General features: G+C 37.8%; 5 protein-coding genes across 6 annotated transcripts; 3 read left to right on the forward strand and 2 right to left on the reverse strand.

Moving 5' to 3' along the window:
- Window positions 1-1818: 1818 nt before the first annotated feature.
- LOC136262959 (rhophilin-2-A-like) lies at window positions 1819-13130 on the reverse strand. The gene is made up of 18 exons (XM_066057378.1): window positions 12920-13130; window positions 12769-12872; window positions 11471-11599; window positions 10605-10683; window positions 10471-10548; window positions 7794-7918; window positions 7680-7734; window positions 6387-6440; window positions 5954-6011; window positions 5815-5906; window positions 5225-5410; window positions 4868-4955; window positions 3992-4123; window positions 3809-3906; window positions 3591-3684; window positions 3468-3544; window positions 3269-3415; window positions 1819-2193 (listed from the first exon to the last, which is right to left on the reverse strand). Exons 1-18 carry the CDS (start codon window positions 13082-13084, stop codon window positions 2044-2046), a joined length of 1911 nt encoding a protein of 636 aa, XP_065913450.1. The 5' UTR covers window positions 13085-13130; the 3' UTR covers window positions 1819-2043.
- On the forward strand, window positions 7981-9861 carry LOC136262962 (DDB1- and CUL4-associated factor 10-like). The gene has a single exon (XM_066057380.1). It carries the CDS (start codon window positions 8010-8012, stop codon window positions 9321-9323), a length of 1314 nt encoding a protein of 437 aa, XP_065913452.1. The 5' UTR covers window positions 7981-8009; the 3' UTR covers window positions 9324-9861.
- A 1-nt stretch (window position 13131) lies between the features above and the next one.
- LOC136262963 ((Lyso)-N-acylphosphatidylethanolamine lipase-like) lies at window positions 13132-14637 on the forward strand. Of its 2 annotated transcripts, none has more exons than XM_066057381.1 (5): window positions 13132-13249; window positions 13346-13419; window positions 13488-14054; window positions 14118-14229; window positions 14281-14637. In XM_066057381.1, the coding sequence occupies exons 1-5, from the start codon at window positions 13179-13181 to the stop codon at window positions 14576-14578; spliced, it is 1122 nt and encodes a 373-aa protein (XP_065913453.1). In that variant the 5' UTR covers window positions 13132-13178; the 3' UTR covers window positions 14579-14637. The 2 variants fall into 2 exon arrangements, with proteins under 2 accessions (XP_065913453.1, XP_065913454.1); XM_066057382.1 differs by having other exon boundaries at window positions 13151-13293.
- On the reverse strand, window positions 14591-15339 carry LOC136262964 (dynein light chain roadblock-type 2). The gene is made up of 4 exons (XM_066057384.1): window positions 15191-15339; window positions 15053-15128; window positions 14783-14950; window positions 14591-14731 (listed from the first exon to the last, which is right to left on the reverse strand). The coding sequence occupies exons 1-4, from the start codon at window positions 15191-15193 to the stop codon at window positions 14685-14687; spliced, it is 294 nt and encodes a 97-aa protein (XP_065913456.1). The 5' UTR covers window positions 15194-15339; the 3' UTR covers window positions 14591-14684.
- On the forward strand, window positions 15319-18576 carry LOC136262960 (transmembrane protein 143-like). The gene is made up of 2 exons (XM_066057379.1): window positions 15319-15641; window positions 17370-18576. The coding sequence occupies exons 1-2, from the start codon at window positions 15342-15344 to the stop codon at window positions 18444-18446; spliced, it is 1377 nt and encodes a 458-aa protein (XP_065913451.1). The 5' UTR covers window positions 15319-15341; the 3' UTR covers window positions 18447-18576.
- The last annotated feature ends 282 nt before the right edge of the window (window positions 18577-18858 follow it).

Consider the following 18858-nt stretch of genomic DNA (forward strand, 5'->3'; position numbering starts at 1 on the left):
GTGTGTTAGGATCCTGCTTGCAGAAGTATAAATTTTACAGGGGGGGTTCCTGAACCCCTCGGAACCCCCCCTCCCTACGCCCCTGATGAGCAGTCATCGTAATATACTCTAATAGAGCATTCAATACAGATGATAGCCACTGTTCTCATTACACTGCTTGATCATTTACATTTATGTTACATTATTTTTCAAAAGTTCCAATGAGTCAACTGCATGGCATTACATTGAGCTAATTGATCATGCATATCATGCATTAGCAGTTACAATCAAAAAAATAACCTCCACATGCCATTTCAAAGCATATATTTTCAAACGTTTCCTTGAGGGAGTATTCCCCCAGACTCCCTAGCTCATAGGTGATTCTAAGGGGGGGCCATGGCCCCCCTGTTAAAAAATAACTTTTTAAAAATCTTGGGGAAAAGTTGCTGTATAGATTGGCATTGTTATTTTTAGCATTTTTCATGTTTTTAGAACAAATTTTAGGCTGTTGTCAAGCCTTTAAATTGCAAAAATCCTGCAGCTTCTGGGGGTTGCACCCCCAGACCCCCCTGAAAATTCTACTTTATACAGCCAAACAACAATAGTTATGCTGTTCCCTACTTAGCCCCCCCTGTAGGTCAGGTCTAGAATCGCCACTGCCCTAGCTTTACATGCTTAGCTCATGCAGTTGAGTATTGCATGAAAGAGATAATTATCTCTGACTTAAACATCACATCAGATCAATAAAAAGTAGTGTGCATGACTATGACCTCCGTTGCAGTCCATGGATGGCCTGACCACTCAAAATATCTCTGGAGTAAGTTGTGTTGCATGCAATTAAACTAGTATAATAATTGAAGCATGGTATACTGTAGCATTAACTAGCGATGCTGAAGCATTGCTAATGACATGTAGAAAAATGCTCAGAGTCTTCTGAAACAGTTTCCTCTTTCCAACCAGATAGTCAACCTGCAAATGCTGTACCACCCATACTTGAAAGTATTTGTGAACCAGTTGAGTCAGAAGCAGACCCTCTCAATTTGGTCAATGTATAGCCAAACTTTGCCTTGGTAAAAAATTTTTTCTGGCTACGCCACTGCCTTTAATTTGAAACTGTGCAAAATAATGCCTCAGGGAGATAAAGACAGAAACGATGAATATTCAATATAAAAATGGCTGTAAAGGTCACCAAAGGTCAAATATACGATGGCACTATATAAAAAATATAATTATGTCACAAGGAGTACAACTTATATGGAAAATTTCATAATTGTATCAAGAAGTGCATAACTTTTGCATTATGCTGCTCTACTATTTATCACTTATCAAAATCATTTACTCTAATAACAGTTACATGATCATGTGTGTATAAAGCCACAACAATCATTGTATATACACAAATTTGTAGTCTATCATGCTTAGTAACATTAATTGTCTTCACGTATACACACAATGTCTCACAGAGATTTTGAAATGAGCTGTGGGACTGGAAAAAACTTTTGAGAGACTGAAAGGTTATATAGTCAAGTAGTATTAGCTACTCCTCTGTCATTATAAGTGTAAACATACGTAATGTAATATTTCTGCAACTGAATTATTATATAACAACCTAAAGCTACATAGCTGAACTATAGGGTAACAATTAGTAGACTTGATATTGATAATAACCAAACTAAACTAATGTTTGGTGAGTGGTAATTAATCAATCAACCAGATAAATCCTGCTGTCAGCAAACAATAATATAAAGATAACGCTCGACAAATAAGGGTGCTTTATGCTTACCCACAACCTACACATCAAGGTAATATGCAGAAACCGACCACTATAGATTACCAATCTAATATTGTAGATTGTATACATTTTATAATCCAAAAATACAGCATTTAAAATCATCTACAACAATACAACACATAACATGGTAAACAAACTTCTCTTCTCACATAAAGTACAAAAGTTAACTACTGTAATTATGCAAATATCAGTGTTCAGTTAAAAACGTATACAGATATGCACATATTTAGGCATTGCATAATGAGTAATCTGGTAGTAAAGAAATTGAATATCTAAATCCCTACTCCAGTTGGTGTGCTTAAGGTGAGAGTAACATAGTCTTCTGATGCTTTCACTGCTGCTACTACCTCAGTATGGCTCATGTAAAGAGCTTCTTTGTCATTGACTGCAATAACATAATCATCTTTTTTCAAACCAGCCATCTGTATTAGGGAAAATGTTATATAAGCAATGCAGTGCTTTACTTACTAAACATACAATACTGTATATAAGTGATTGATACCTCAAGTCAAACCAATAGCTAAGCATTACTACTAAGTACTTAATCCATTTGAACAGTGCTTCATTAGATATTTTCCCTACATGCACCAACCACCTCTACACTATACACGAAGTGCTAGCAAGCTACTATTTGGGATTGCCTGTATGAGACAATGGTGATGGAAGTTTCCACTCACACTGGCACAGTGATATGGATTATAAAATGTCTGAGTCTGACCCTGGTTGTGTATTGGATTACATGTGTCAATTACAGTGTCTTGCTTGACAGTGACAGTTGAAGAATATATTTACAAATGATAGTGATTACATTATGAAGGAGGAGATTATGATAGCAGTTTTGAATTGAGTTATGTGACTGCTCTATTAGAATATTGACTGTTCAATTAGAACATTTTCAGTGCTCAGATAACATACATCTTGTAAGTATAGAGATTACCTATTCAATTCGATGATCAAACATTAGTACAGCATGAAGAAGACTACCAGTTGTCCGGTTGAAGCCACACCCAATTTTTGCATACCAGAGTACTTATGCTCTGTTTAGTAATGCATTACCTTTTTGTCTTGCAAAACTCTTGCTATGAACAATATACTTGAATTGTAGGTTTTAGCATAGTGTACTTTATTTGAATCGGGTCGTATCCAGGTCAGTGGATCATCTGGCTCAGTGATGATGACAGATGATAAACACATAAAGACAGAAAGCCTTACTCCTTGGCTTATAAATTAGACAGAGAAGCTTCCTGACGCTAACAGAAACACAAAGAATTTACTTCAGAGGTTTACTTTGAGTCCAGTCTAAGTCAGCGATTTATAGTGTCATTGTTAATGGAACTTGGTTTATGTTGTACAACTTGATAGCAAGTCTAAGTGTTATAGCCTTAAGCTTGATGCTGAATGTTATTTACCAACTGAAAAATTCAATGGGTACTATGTACGGCCATACATAGACACTTATTAAGGATCGTAAATAATTACAGGGATCCATATACATACCTCAGCCTCAGTGCCTTGATCAACTCCAGAAATCCTTACTGGTTTAGAGCTACGAACAGAAAATCCAAATCCAATTTCTGTCCTTTTAATTTTCACACAGCGAGGTGCCTCCCAATTATTAGCACCAGAAAATGAAGGGAGTGGTCCCTAAAAAATCAGTGTAAAGAGTCACATGCACCTGCAAGCAACCAAACCCTACCAGATCATGGAATATATCTTTTACACTGTCTGCAGAAGGAAAATCTGGTGGAATAGTCTGAAATTCCAATTCGATCTCTAAACATGACAAAAATAACACACAATTTATAGCCATGAACTGTACCTCTTGTAGTTGGTGCCATAACTGATGGACCTTTTTCCTGCTTAGCTGCTTCTGCCATCAACTCTAAACTTCTCTCATGGTGATGACTAAGTATCTAATGAAGAACACATCAAGTAAATCAACATACTGTCTCTAAAATTAATATTACTGTCAGTAGTGGGCAAAGATAAATGCGATTCAGTGATTGGGTGATGATATGGTGTTTGCTGGATTCCTACCTTGTGCAAATATGTCATTGATTGCAGAGACTTGTTCTGTTTCTCATAACGGATGCTGTCACCATGAAGAAGATTTGCAATATCCAACTGAGAACGAGCTACAAATTACGATAGAATATTTTATAATATAGGAGGCACTTAAACAATATGACAAAGATCATACATAGCACTAAATTTCCATACCTACAGATACTTGTTGCGGTACTTTAATTGTGAGGATCTCATCAATGTTATCCGTATTATCTGCATACATTTTTCTGATAATTTCTTTCAACTCTGAAGTACTAGGCAATGATGTTTCACCACTGCTATCACCTAGGATGGTTAACACAAACAAAGATGGTATATACTACCACAAATGACTGCTTTATTAGGGCATTTGGTGCACTTTACAGGGAACATGTCAAAAATCCATAACACTATTCAAAATATGATTTATACATAGGTACATCAGTGTTATCAAAATGGTGAACAATCGATGGAAGCAAACTACATAGCTTACATGTTATGCATATGTTTTATAAATTTTCATGCTTTGATGAGACCACCTCAACCATTGTGATGTGTAGACTGTAACATCACATATTGCTCCCTTATCATTCGCTCTTGTTTAAACTGACAGAGCCTCACTTAAATTCTTTATTATTTTGCATAATACAAAGTCCAGTCTTAGTAATACGCAATACGTCTGTGAAACATGACATTCTAGAGATCCTTTAGCCCTGCATCCAAACGTTGACAATGGTGTGTAATATGCTTGGTTGAATGAATGACCCACCAAATCGACTTAAGTGTGTAGATGTGCTGTGTGAACTGCAATTGTTGGCAATATCTGGGTGATTACTCTAATACAGCATACATCTTGTACACTAAACGCTCTAATAGAGCAGTCTAAAAGACAAAAACAAATAATCTTCAATATATTAGTGCAGAGGCTACTGTGTAAAATAATAGTTTTTGTGTAATTTTTTTTTGTAAAGTTTTATTCTGGCTCCTTTATACCCCATGTCTCTACCCAGGTTTATCCAATCATCAGTGCACCACAGATATTCAACTCACCATTAGACTTGATCAATCCCTTAACAATTGTCATATGCACCAAAGCTGCGTAATAGTGCGATATGGCATCCATGTAAGCTCCATGTACCTGTACACAAAAATTATACTCATCATAGCAACCATAGTTTCTTTGTGTTGCATGATTATATTGTGGGAACATAGACTCCGGCTTTAGGCTATTAATTGTGTCCAAAAATTTAACTGTTGGGTAGAGGGATAGAGCAAAGGGAGTACATAAGAAAGCAATGGTAACGTGCAGCCTCTTGGGCACAGAATTTGGAGATTAATATCACCAGGCAGCTATTGGATCCCACTACATACCAACAAAACATTCTAATGCAACATACACTTGATCACCTTTATCAAGCCTGTCCATGCTTCAGGGATGTAATCGGCATATTCCTTGGTCTCCACTGTCTTACGAATACCTTGATATGATAAGCTTACAGTATTGGTGAGTAAGGCATAGTGAGCCAGAGAAGCTATGTCTTCCTTCAGACCTATCTTGACTTCTTTCTCCCACAGAAGCATGTCAGCCTGCCCCTGAAAAATATGAAATACCACTTCAAAAATACATCAAAAGTTAAATAGCAATCTGTGAGAAAAACAAATGACTTCTCAAAAATAAAACTGCAAAAATCCTCACTTTTACAAAAATATGTAACTGTATACCTAAATATGTTGATATTTTATTTAATTACGCAGTGTGCCAAGAATTCTCAATACGAAACCCTTTCTCTAATGGAACATCACACTAACACATACTACAATGGATTCCAAAAACATTCAAAGCAGTAATGTAGAAAAGTACAGGCATTTGTTTGGCAATGCATAACACGTGCTACTCTGCAACATTTTCTTCTATAGGGGAGTTCTGTAAATATTTCTCTTAACAGTAAAAATGTAAAATTGTGTGGTGTTTAGCTATGTATTATCTACTGCGTTACCTTCATCATGACAACGAACAAGTCGAGAGTCTCTTTCTTCGTATCAAGTGTTGGTGACTTGTGGAAGTTATCTCTAATATATTCAAACATCCCTACAACCAGTTCAGTATAAAAGGATACTAACTGGCTATGACAATACCTGCTGCCTTCTGTAATCTTGTAATGATGTTGTCTATATCTTCAACAGTATTACGTTTCTAAATGGATAGTGAAAGTGACACTTAGATTAAATAGTGTACTCAGCAATTCTATTAAGTAGGTGTTCACATTAAAAATCACATAATTAATTTTGGATACCTTGGGATTAACCAACTGTTTACCAAGGTGACTGGATTTTCAGGTAACAAAGAAAACGAATATACCTCAATATGTAAGTATTCCCATAATCGAGTGCTCATTGTGGTTGGAAAAGAGGCAGGTTTGTTATTTTAATAGTCTCCACAAAATTTTACTATAAAAAACACCTGATTTGATCAAATCACATACTTAAAACATACTAAACTTTGAAAAATTTTCCATTGAAAATCTTCAGCATTTAAACTTTTAAACAGCCACATACACAATATACTCACCTGCCTGGCACCACACTGACTATGCATAGCTCCAATGTTGAATAAGACTGAACACTGCAGTGAAACATAAAATAATATATATTAGGAATTTATGTGTTATATGTGACTGGATTTTGAAAAATCGATCCAAATCGCACATTAGAAGTTTCGAGATAAACGGTTTTAAAGAATTGAAGCCAGCATAACTCTCCGAGAATAGCAAGCACGCGTATGAAATTTACACAAAAGATGCATCAATCTGTTACCTTTCAGGCCACTTCTAGTACTTGTAGCTGCTTGTAGAGATTCCCGCCAAATAAGATAGAAAATCTGAGCATTCGGACGAGCAAACTAGTATCACGAGTGCTCACAAAGGGGTGGAGGGTGGGGGGGTGGCGGGGAGAGCAAGAGATAGACTTCAAAATGGAGGCAGACCACGATTGGAGTCCAGACACCAGATTACAGTGCTGTGCTGGCTCCTTAGTGGCTGATATGTAGCAAAATCAACAGAGAAAACGTCTGGCCAACATTATATGGCTGTCCACCAGTAAACCACTGATTCTTACCAAGCAAGGTCCTTCACAAGGCTTGAAACCGCCATTTGAGCACTCCACACGACCCAGAAAAGACGCCTGTTAAAACCAGCCTCGAGTAGTTTGAGTAGTACTGAGGGTCAAAACTAGTAGTACGATAGTGTAGCTATCCACTGGTAGTGTTAGTTTGATTTTGCCTGATGTGCAATTTGGATCGGTTTTGTAAAATCTGGTCACATATATTGAGAGGATGAAGGGACAGATCCACAGTTTGACAAGAGCAGGGTGTCTAACCAGAAATTATATTTTTTGCTGTAGATTAGCAACAATTATTGCACAAATTTTTAATGAATTCTAATGAAAGTGACAAAAATATGTTGCATCAAAATTTTAATGAACGAAAAATTTCCACTATGCTGAAAATTTCCTGATTTATGGTATTCTTAGAATAACAGTGATGTCACAGTTCAACTTGTGTTTGTAGCAGCATGCCATAGGAAAAATTACTTGAACAGTTTTATAAATGGGGTGCAGTTAGAGGATTCTTTATTAGCATTGCATGTGATGACTGTTCTATTAGAGTATTTGGTCTTTTATTCTTTCATAAAAGTACTAAATGTTTTGTGTATTTGCTTAATCTGAAAGATAGAAGGAGGGGAATGTGCTCCCAGTCTGTGCCTCTTAGTTGGTTGCAATGTTAAAGTGGTATGGAAGGGGTAAGGTGAAGCAAGGAAGTTTACTAGATCTTTGGATCTACCCTACACATCATAGATCATAATACCTTTTCAAATGCAACACTTTTCTGAGCTGCTGGTATTCCATTTACTGCGTCATACCTGTAACACAATGCCATGACATATAGCTACTCTAACAGCAATAGCTAGTCACTCCATACCACACAAACACCACATGACTGGAGCTAGATGTACCAAAGAATCTCTTCCCAACAAGGTACAACTGACTGTAGTACTCATACATGCTGTCAATACCACTCTGGTCCTTTACTGGATTACACATAGTCTGCAAAAACATAAAATAAACACGGTATTTAAAATTACGAGTGATAATTTAATTATATATTAAATACAATTACAAATATTGAGGATCCGGAATGTGCTTTTCAGAGAAGAGGATTGTTGCGTGTTGTAGACTGGTTAAGGAGAGGCAGCTCGCAGTACATTCTCATTTTAACGATCAACTTTGTTACCGATTGTACTCCCGACTGGAAACGGTGAATTACATCGAAACTACACGCCCACATGGCATGATCTACAACTTGAACTTCAACCAGCTTGGAACTTTATTGGCAGCGACTCGCTCCAATAATTCCTTCGTCTTGTACGATCCACGGTTCAACCGTCCCGTTGAGTCAAAATATTGTGCTCACGACGATGGTGTTAATTGTGTGACGTTCTTATCACCAGGACGATTTGCAACGGGTTCTGACGATGGACTGGTCGCACTTTGGGACACTAGGAACATATCTACCCCTGTATGCCTACTACAGGGCCACGCGTACTCTGTGAAAAATATTGAATATGATGGGAAAAGTAACAGACTGTTCACTATAGGATTTGACGACCAAGTACTTTCCTGGGACCTGGACAGTGTTACTGCACCTTTGAGTGAAGAATTCAATGTGATAATGCGTCTACCTGACATGTGCAGATTACGTTTGTCACCTGACAGCTCTAAACTCCTTGTTACGACTCGTTTCAACTGTTTCATAATCATCAACGACTTCGATGGAGGCCACATTGTTAGAGACATGTACAGCTCATTTGGAGTGATACAGAAAATTGCTTTAACCTACGACAGTGTTGTTGAACAGGGTGAAATGTTGGAAGAAAATGAACGACAGTTCCTAACAAGGAACAGAAATGCAGTATCCTTCCATATGGCTTTGCCCACTGAAAGTGAGTCACTTTACATATCTCATCCAAGCATAATGTCTGTCTGTTTTCATCCCAGTAATAAAATAATAGCTTACCGAACCTTACAACAACGTTATGATGCCTTACAAGAAACTACTTCTCTATTTGATATTCGTGATACCAATACGTTTCGTATAAAATCAACTATTTCTCAATACTATCAAACTTTTCCTTACCGAAGAACACTTGCTTGTTACAAACACGAATCACATGCACAACATTTTATTAAAGAAATAAACTTTAGTCCAGATGGAAGACTGCTTGCTAGCCCAGTAGCAAACTCTGTACAACTTATGGAATTGACTTCACAACCTGATCAACACAATTTTGATCCAGTACGTGGTTTACTACCAAGTAGCATGCGTGTACTTGATTGTAAGCTAACTCGACACCATGGTCCAGTACTCTGTTGTGCGTTTGCTCCAGGAGATATTCTGTTAGCATCCGGTGCCATGGATGGTACTGTATTCATACATCAGCCAAAATTGTGACCAATATTCAAGTAATTTTTTTTTGTAGCAAAATTATAATTATTTATTGCAATGTGTAAATAACTATGTGTTATTAAACATTTTGTCCAGTAAGTGTCTACTTGAATAGGGGACAAAATATGTATTTGGTGACAAGTTGTGCATACGTAGATACTGTGTGTGGGATACAATTTTAAATTCTGGTGCAAGGATAGTGAGGTTTCTGTACATGAACTTACATACTGTATTTAATGTTTTCATGAATCTCCACAAATTTTCCCTTGACTACCATTTACATAAAATGTAAATTCCCATACACATTATTTTGTGGTTATTAGCCTGTGTGGAAAACAAGTAACCCTGAAGAATAAACCCACTGAAATTTGTATGTTCCTGAAAACTTGAAATTGTCTGTATATAACCAGAAATTTATGCTAATTAATATTATTTAACCAACAGAAGGGAAACACCTAGAAAATAGACCACAAATGTTTGTAAGTGTAAATCTAACAATGTTACACTACATCTGTGTTGATTTGGTGGCTTGGACAGAGATATGGGTAAACCAGAGTGTGTGTTGTGTGTCGTTGTGACTGTGATTACAAAGAAGTACGTGCACATGCACACACACACACACGCACAAACAAACAGTGCTGCTCCTAGCTGAGTAGCCACCTTTAGTAGGGACCCGGCCCACAAAATCAAAGGCTCTCAAAAACATGAAGTGTGTATAAGCCTTGTTATGGTGGACCCTGGTCTCAACCACATGGATAGATAGGCCTCTTGCTTAATAAGAAAATAGCAACAGCTCATCAAACTTTGGGGAACTTTCACTTACTGAATCAATAATTGTGCACACACACACACACACACACGCACACAAACAGTACATGGTTTATAAGTTGTTTTCCAAAATCAGTCTACAACATTTGGTATTCACTGTATCGATTCATGATACAATAACTTCTAGCTAGCTCTATACATTTATACCTCTAAAAGAAGGTATTTTGATAGACCAAAAATTTTAGTTTTACTAGAAAGGTTCCACTTGAATAATGGGTGAAATGTTTACCTGTCAAAATCATCAAAAAAACCTACCACTAACCCCTCCCATTGTGACACAAGTGTTACTAAATAACACAAGCAACTAAAATGCTGATAAGCTTACCAGTCTCATTTCAGAAAATTCATACAGACCTTCTTGATATTTACCAGCGTCCTCATAGTAATGGTTGCATATAAAATCCTGTTACCATGGATACCACCAGTATATCATTCAGTAATATGGACGGTAGCACTTACGGTAAATGGTTTAATAAAATTAACTTTGCTGGTTGTCTTTAGCAGTAGGGGAATTAGTGGGATCTGATTATCCCTGACACTAAAGAATTACAAGATATTTGCATAGTAAATTAAGATTTAAAACATTTAACTATAGCACTTTGTGTAGAGGTACCACTGTGTATCTTATTTCTATTAGGTAACAAGAATGCTACGTATACGGAAAATACAGTCATTGAATGCACACATGAAATTTTATCCACTCAACGTAATCCTATCTGTTTGTTCTCCTACTTAAATAGATTGTGTACACACTTACTGACTGATCATATCATGTATACAACCTTGTAACAACACTTCAATGAACTTACAACAATTATTTCAACTATTAGAAACCATAAAATGAAAAATTACATGTAATCAACTTAACCAGTTATGGGCACTGGAGGGCGAACACAGAAGGCAGAGCCTGTACGAGGTGTTAACCACTAGCCTAGGAACCATAATATTGAATTTAAAGGGTTGACAATACATAGCTATAGACTTTAGCATCATAAACACATCAGTTGTTAAATTTTGATGGTTACTGTAGTATTTGACAATTTCCCACCATATCATTCACATGATAAACATCTCTATCATACCCTAAATTTGTATAGAAAGAAACCTTATCAATTGTTCCTCTCCAAAAGAGTACCTATTGTTTTAATGTTCAGACAGCTTAATCATAATCATTACAAAGCATGAATTAAGTGTTTTTATTACTTGCTCAACACAATGCAACACATAACCATGGAGCCAACATCACAATCATCATGTCTCAATATTACCAGTGCATGGTTAACACAAAAGAAGTGAATATTGTAGTGTAGATGAGAATTGATTACCTTTCATCTTGATAGGCTTGCAGGGAGTTGTTGACAGTCGCTAGTTCCTGTTGAAGTAGTTGGATCTTTGAATCAGAGTAGTGTGCCTCCAACATGGCCGTCTCTCTGGACTTCAAATCAGATGACACCCTTGAAACATGATCATAACATCCATCAATTACCACACACAGCTCCAGCCAAACTATGCCAAAGCAGTTAGCTGAACATAATGTATTTCAAACATCATTGCATAGTTCTTTTTCTGTCATGTGATTAGGTAATGAATATTAAATTTGGTATAGTCTATGGGCCGGGATAGAAATAGCATTACACCACATATTTTTGGTTTACCATTTTAGGTTACATGAAGTTACAAAGTGCAAATGGTGTGGGCATGACACATTTTAATACCAACACAAAAATTATAGGCATCATATTATCAGCATACCAACACTAGCTACATATCAAATCCCAAACAAACCTGATAGCAGGAGTGTCGTCATTTACACATGATTTACTGTACAACATGCAAAATAACTTTCACAAATTTGTCAAACTATATTTCGTTGAATTATCCAACGTACATCTATGAAATGATTCAGATATACCATGCACGCTTTTGGGTGTTCGGTGGACAACATAGATCTATCACTTCCACAGCATGTAGCTATTCGTGTTAAATTAAGCTGGTAAATTATACAGTAAGCTATCAGAGCTTTACGGATACATGCAGCAATGATGATGATGATAAATGTCTTATTGATTATTAAGACAATATATAGTATACAAACAGGGGCCCAGACTCAGGGTTACCGTACACTGATAGCCAAAGGGTGATAAGTGTAAGAGCCCTGGCAAGACTTACATTACTTAACTTACAGTACAAAATTAACTACACAGTAACAAAGTTCAGGTCATGACGTCCAATAGATCCCACTCCGGGGAAGCTCTAGAATTGAAAATTCTGTACGAGTAGGAGATGGCAATACGAGCAGCCTGCTCAAACAGTGACCGTACAGTTTTCTTCGACATACAATTAACAAGCAATAGCCACTTGAGCAAGTGTTTCTGGCATAAAGTGACCCAGACATCCTATCTCAATAGAAATGACTATCTTCCTTCCGAGCTCTTGCAGCCAATAAGTGTTGCTGGGTATTATCAAGAGTTAACCTCTGCCCTCCATTGCCTAGATCTTTACAGATTTCACTGATAAACATTAACCACTAGGTTTCCTTTGAATTCAATTACAAGCTGGTACCACTCAACTCCCTTTTTATACTTGTATGTATGCACTAGGTGCGATTTCTAGTCACGCTTACCTTATCAATCGTTTGGCTCCTTTCTTTAACTCAACTTCATGTCCAATGTTTTGGTTTATTGAAGCCCTCTTCTTCTGTAGATGTGTCCTGATTGTCTCGTGTCCCTGCGGAAACATCATGATTTTGTTTTGTATGACGCGCCTCGACCCACCTCTGTCTTCGCGGGCGCCGTGTACCTTCGACCGATCTTCTTTCCTTTCTTGTTCTGAAACTGATCGATAGCTGACCCAAATGTATCTTCATCTTGCTCATGTACACCATTATCCACTGCAGGATTATCACTCATACCATTTTCCACGTTGCTGCCTTCCTCCATGTTGTACGTGCCCCGCCTATTTTTGATTAACAAACAGGCGCTTATAAAAATAAATACAAGGCGCTTAATAAGTAGTAAGAATGGAATTATTTGAATGGCGTCAGTAAGCGATTCTCAATGTGACAAGAAGTTTGAGTTTCATCCAGACTACCAGCAGGACCACCGGTGAGTGCGATGCTTCCAGGATCACGGATGGTTACCACTTCGATGTAATTTTGAGTGATTAGTATACGAGCCATGACTTTATGTCTGTTTTTTTAGGTGGTTTCCCTGGTTACGATGGTGCCCTACATCGTCAGATCAACTAGCCCAAGCTGAGTCAAAGATTCTAAAACGTTAGTAAAATGTCTTAATTGTATGTGATGCCTTAATTGTATGTGATGCACAAAATATAATCCTGCAGACATCAAGCCTAGTTACACAACCAGTTTTATCACAATTGAGAAAGACTGTCACATCAGAACAATCGATGTGGAAGCACAAGAGAAGGTAGAAGGAAGTCAGAAGACACCTTTAGTGATGGTTCATGGACTGTGTGGCGGAATTGGGGTACTTGTTAAAAGTTATAACCCACTAAGTCGCTGGCGTAAAGTACTTGCCTTTGATTTACTTGGATTTGGAAGAAGCTCACGTGTGCCATTAAGTGATGATGCAAATGAAGTTGAAGAACAATATGTCACGTCAATTGAACGATGGAGAGAACGTATGGGACTAGATAGTTTTGTTCTTGTTGGTCACAGTTTAGGAGCATATCTTTCATGTGCATACACATTACGCCACCCTACGAGAGTAAAACATTTGGTGTTAGTTGATGGCTGGGGATTTGGTGTCAAACCCGATGAAGATGTTGTCTGGACACGACAGGGAGAGAATGTTTATTCAAATGAAGTTTCTTGGTGGGCGAGGGGTTTGATTGGTATCCTTGGTAAACTTAATCCACTGGCACCACTGAGGATCACAGGGCCGTTAGGTAAGTCTCTTTGGTGTAAAGTACAGCACGAAGTAGTTAAATGATGCTAACTCATGTATACAGGGCCTTGGATGATGCATGTGATACGTCCTGATATTGACATGAAATACAAAAGGGATATTGGAGATGGATTGATGTCTGGATACCTCTACCATGCCAATACTCAAAACCCAACGTATGTGTAGTGATGTGTAAGAGATTAAATGGTACGCTATTTTCTTCATAGGGGTGAGAATGCCTTTTGTGCTCTCCAAGGCTCAGTAGCATGGGCAAAGAACCCTATGTTGAAGAGAATTGGTGACATAGATCAGCAGGTTCCCATCACTATGATTTATGGTTCCCGCTCATGGATGGACTCAACACAAGGACAGGCAGTAAAGGAATCGCGACCATATTCTTATGTTGACGTGCAGTTGATAAAAGGGGGAGGTCATCATGTTTATGCTGACTGCCCAGTAGAATTTAACGAGTCCATTGAAAAAATTTGTCAGATGGTTGATGAAGATACTGAGACAAGACAATAGTTCATACATATCTACGATAATATATTGTATATTTAATATCTATATAACAATAAACAAGACTTTTCAAGTGGGTGCGTGTGGATATGTCTGAAGAAAACAGGAATTCTTATCCTTCACTTGGGTTCTGTATTACAATCAGCAGATAGTCCTTCTCTATAAAAGTAAAAAGTTAATGCCAAATTTGGGTGTATATCATTTGTTAACCTGGTGCCACCATGATCTCATGTTTCTTCGAACGGATTCTGAGGAATGTCAGGTCATTTTGTGGGTCAATGTCTCGTACACATGTCCGAGACTTGCAGGTTAACTGATGAATCAAACCAGCATACTGAGTTGTGGTAGAATTGTCCATAGTAGTACGGATAGGAATGCCTATATACAACAAAATATCACGTGAACACTTAAAAAGTGAAGGTCTCTTAGGATTCTAATAAATTAGTTCGCAAGCATCGATTACTTTCCTACTTCACTCACCTTCTTGGTTTACAACTATTGTTCCAATTACGCCTTTGTGCGACTGTATCCGCTTGAGAGTTTCTTCAACCTCCGACTAAAAAAAGAACAATAAAATGAATTAGAAGGCTGAAGTCGCAATTACTAAGTACCACTAACCATTGTTAACTCAAGTTTTCGTTACTCGATCTTTCAAACAAAGGGAAACGAAATTTACCACAAGCGATTTATCCCGGTGTTATGGTAATAAGCGCACAGAAAATTTATATGGAGTTTGAAAATAAAAATAATTATTTTTGCGCCGTGCGCGATGTCAAAGTATAAGAATCTAAGAAGTCGCCTTTCTGGTGTTTTAAAACTTGCAGGAGGTACTAGAACTACTTCGCTACAAACTCCTAAACCCACTGAAGTTGCACCGAATGGGAAATCACTAGTTCGTGTCACAACAGCTAAAGGAGTCATTCCTGTGTCTAAAAATACTCTACTGTCACATCTAATTGCTAAGGAGAAGTTTCTGTACTTGAGTGAGAAGCAGCAACTCACATCGTTTGTGTCGGCAGTAGATGCACTGCTGTACCGTAAGAGCTTCTCTGAAGTGAATGAATTGAAGGTAAAGTGGCGTTTTTGAATGTTCACTCACCATTACTATTTCCCTCCACTACTGTACAGAGGGTAGGCTGTATAACATCTATGTTCATACGTTGTCGCAGTATTCCAACACTATTGGTTGACTAATTCTTTTTTCCTTTGGCAAGCTTCTTGTTGAGTTTGTCCAGATCACATTTCCTGAGTAGGTGTTTTTCTGACTACTAAGTAGGAAAATAAAATAGCTAGTGATATAAATTTCCCATTCTGGTAAAGAATGGGAAACAATCCTGTCATACGACACTAACCATATGCCTCAACGGTACTGTTTTCCGTGTTGTCAGCTACTGAATTTAACAACATGCACAGATAATATTCAGCCAGATACTTAAAGCAGTTAGTCAGTATTGGTACCCTTATATAATCAAAGGAAGCTACTAGATGGTAGAGTCCCTCAAAAAGGACATAAACACTGAATTTATCCATGTCACTCTTGTATTAGTGTGCACACACACTTGAATCCCTAAAAAATCAGGGCATCTCTCTAATAAATGCAAGCATGGTCCCAAAGTTCTAGAAAAATAGTGGGAGTTCCTCTGTTCTAGAAAATAGAAAATGCCTCAGTTGTTGTATACTGTGGTACTGATCAGTAATGGGCATGCATGGGGTTTGAGTGGTTTCATCATAACTTGTGTGTGTGGGTGCGTGTGTGCGTGTGTGATGAGTATTTAGTTTGTTTAAATGTTGCATCTTCTATTAAATGCTATCCCACTATTGACTTGCGAGAAGGCTAGACCTGTAAATACGGGAGTCAGAAACATGTGTCTAAAACTGTGAAGAATGCAGAAAAAAATCCCAGACCCAGTGGTAACTTGATCCCCTGCAACATGCAATCTTGGCATGCACCAAGGGAGCCACAACAGCCGGGATCTGAGATCTCTGCATTCAACCACTACTTGAACATTGACTTATCGCCATCAAAGGTTTATATATCAAGTGCTATCCCAGTAGGGACCTATGAGAAGGCTAGCCCTGGGAGTCAAAACCATGATCTAAAACTGTCTTGCAACAGTACTTATACAAGACAAGTTGTTAAAGTTGTTTACTTCAGTCTGAAAGGAGCCTTACATAACATTTCCAGCCTAGAAATTCCTTTCAACAAATATAGTGGAGAGTCAAATTATCCAAACGTTTGAAGAGTATTTTGTCAAGAAGTGTATGATTTTACATACTATTCAATTATACGAACGCCCTTCCCCCATATTAGTTCAGATAATCGACTCTTTACTGTAGCGAAGAAATTTTTTGGTAGCTACATACATAAATCATTGTGTGTGCGTGTGGGTGTGTGTGTGACAATGAGTATTTAGTTTCAATAGCTTGTAGTTTGTTTAAATGTTGCATCTTGCATCAGTACAACACAAGTTGTTAAAGTTATATACTTTGGTCTGAAAGGAGCCTTACATAACATTTCCAGCCTAGAAATGTCTCAACAACCAAGAAAATACTTGGAAGCTACATACATAATGTTTGCTTGAATACAAACATGTAACCCAGTGTATTCAACCTTCAGCTGGTAGCACATGGTTTAGGAGGTAGGGGGGGCTATTTGAATCAGTATCCGAAGATGGGACTAAAGTATTATACTGCATAATCTGTAGTTTTTCAAAAAGAGAATGAATGTGACTTATAAATAAGGAAAAATTTGTTTTGTAAGAATATATTCCCTTATAAGTAACATATTTACTGGCAGGAGCTGTATGATGTAATCGACCCTGACAAAGAAGTGACCAGGAGGCAGCCACTGACTGGAAAAGAAGTCTTAGATGCTGAACATGAAATGTTGCAGAGGATGAGTGGCATCTTAGAGCATGGCGGGTTTGTTGAAGTCCCACTCAACTCATTGTTCACAGACAGAAATCAACATGGAGGTATCTGTGTCACTACTAATGCTGCCAAATATGAAAATGTTAAGATATGGACTAGAGGAATGTATGAAGAGAAGGAAAATAGAAAATCGTTGCCTTTCTACAAGAGAGCATTTAGCTATGTTTGGCAGCCTGTAGCACTCCCATATACAAATGTTGTTACTGCTGTCCGTCGAAAGTCAGAGAAGAAACTCTGGGTGAAGCACTATAAGTTGGTGCCTAAAGAAGAACTGTTAGGTCTGCTTCCAGCTGGGTTGATGAAAATGGCTGATTTTAACAAGTGGCTCATAAAGATTGCAGCACTGACAGGAGCATCAGCAGCTGGTCTCACTTACCTGTACCAGTCAAACTATCTTTGGGCCATTATAGTTACAAGCTTGGCAGCTGGTGGATGGTCTGTCACAAACTACTTTAGTGGACGCAATAGATTTGTACATCGTATAGCCGCAATACAGTATCACCATTGTGTTGCTAATAACTGGAGAGGAGTCATGTCAGCCAACGATGTGATACGAGAGAGCAAGGTGAAGGATATTCTACTTGCATACACCTTCCTTTTGGCATTACCAAACAGGCCTGATAATCCCAAGGTTATCTTTAGCTCAGAGAAACTAAACTACCACACTCTGAACAGCTTACAGATTGCAGTACAGGATTGGCTGAATCAGAAGTTTAATTGTGCTGTATCATACGATGCCGAAAGGGCTGTGCAAGACCTGGACGATCTTGGGTTGTTGGTCCGCAAGCATGATGAAACATTGAGTGCTGTATCAATGGAGGATGCAATGGGCATACTCCCCCAGCCTCCACTGCCTTGGGAAATGAAGCCATTATCAACTACTGACTCTGTAGAAAGTGAACTAGTGCAAAATAGATGGCCGCTATGGCTACAATGGAAGTAACCGTACCCCATTAGATTTGTGATTATGTTATATATGCCATGTTATCTTTATTTTATAATTATTATAGGATGTTTAGATTCATCAAATGCACTGAGATTTGACATTGGTAAAACTTACTTTGTTCAGACAAGTTCTATATATATATGTAATGGTCAGACAACTAAGGAATAGCAACTCAATCTTGTTACAGCAGTTACAGGTCCTCATGTCACAATGACCAGAAGTAGCCTATAAGCTGTGGTTTCTGAAGGAGATCGACTTGTTTTTAAGTGGTTGCAAAGTTATTCAACATGTTCTACCATATAGCTGAATTTTTGAGGTCGAGCAATGTTATAATATATATATTTTTGCAGATTTGCAAACAATCCTAGACTCTTTGGAGGTCAAAATATTTCAAGGACAAATTTTTTGC

This window comes from Dysidea avara, chromosome 8, assembly GCF_963678975.1.
Source record: "Dysidea avara chromosome 8, odDysAvar1.4, whole genome shotgun sequence".
In the NCBI taxonomy this organism is placed as follows: Eukaryota; Metazoa; Porifera; class Demospongiae; order Dictyoceratida; family Dysideidae; genus Dysidea; species Dysidea avara.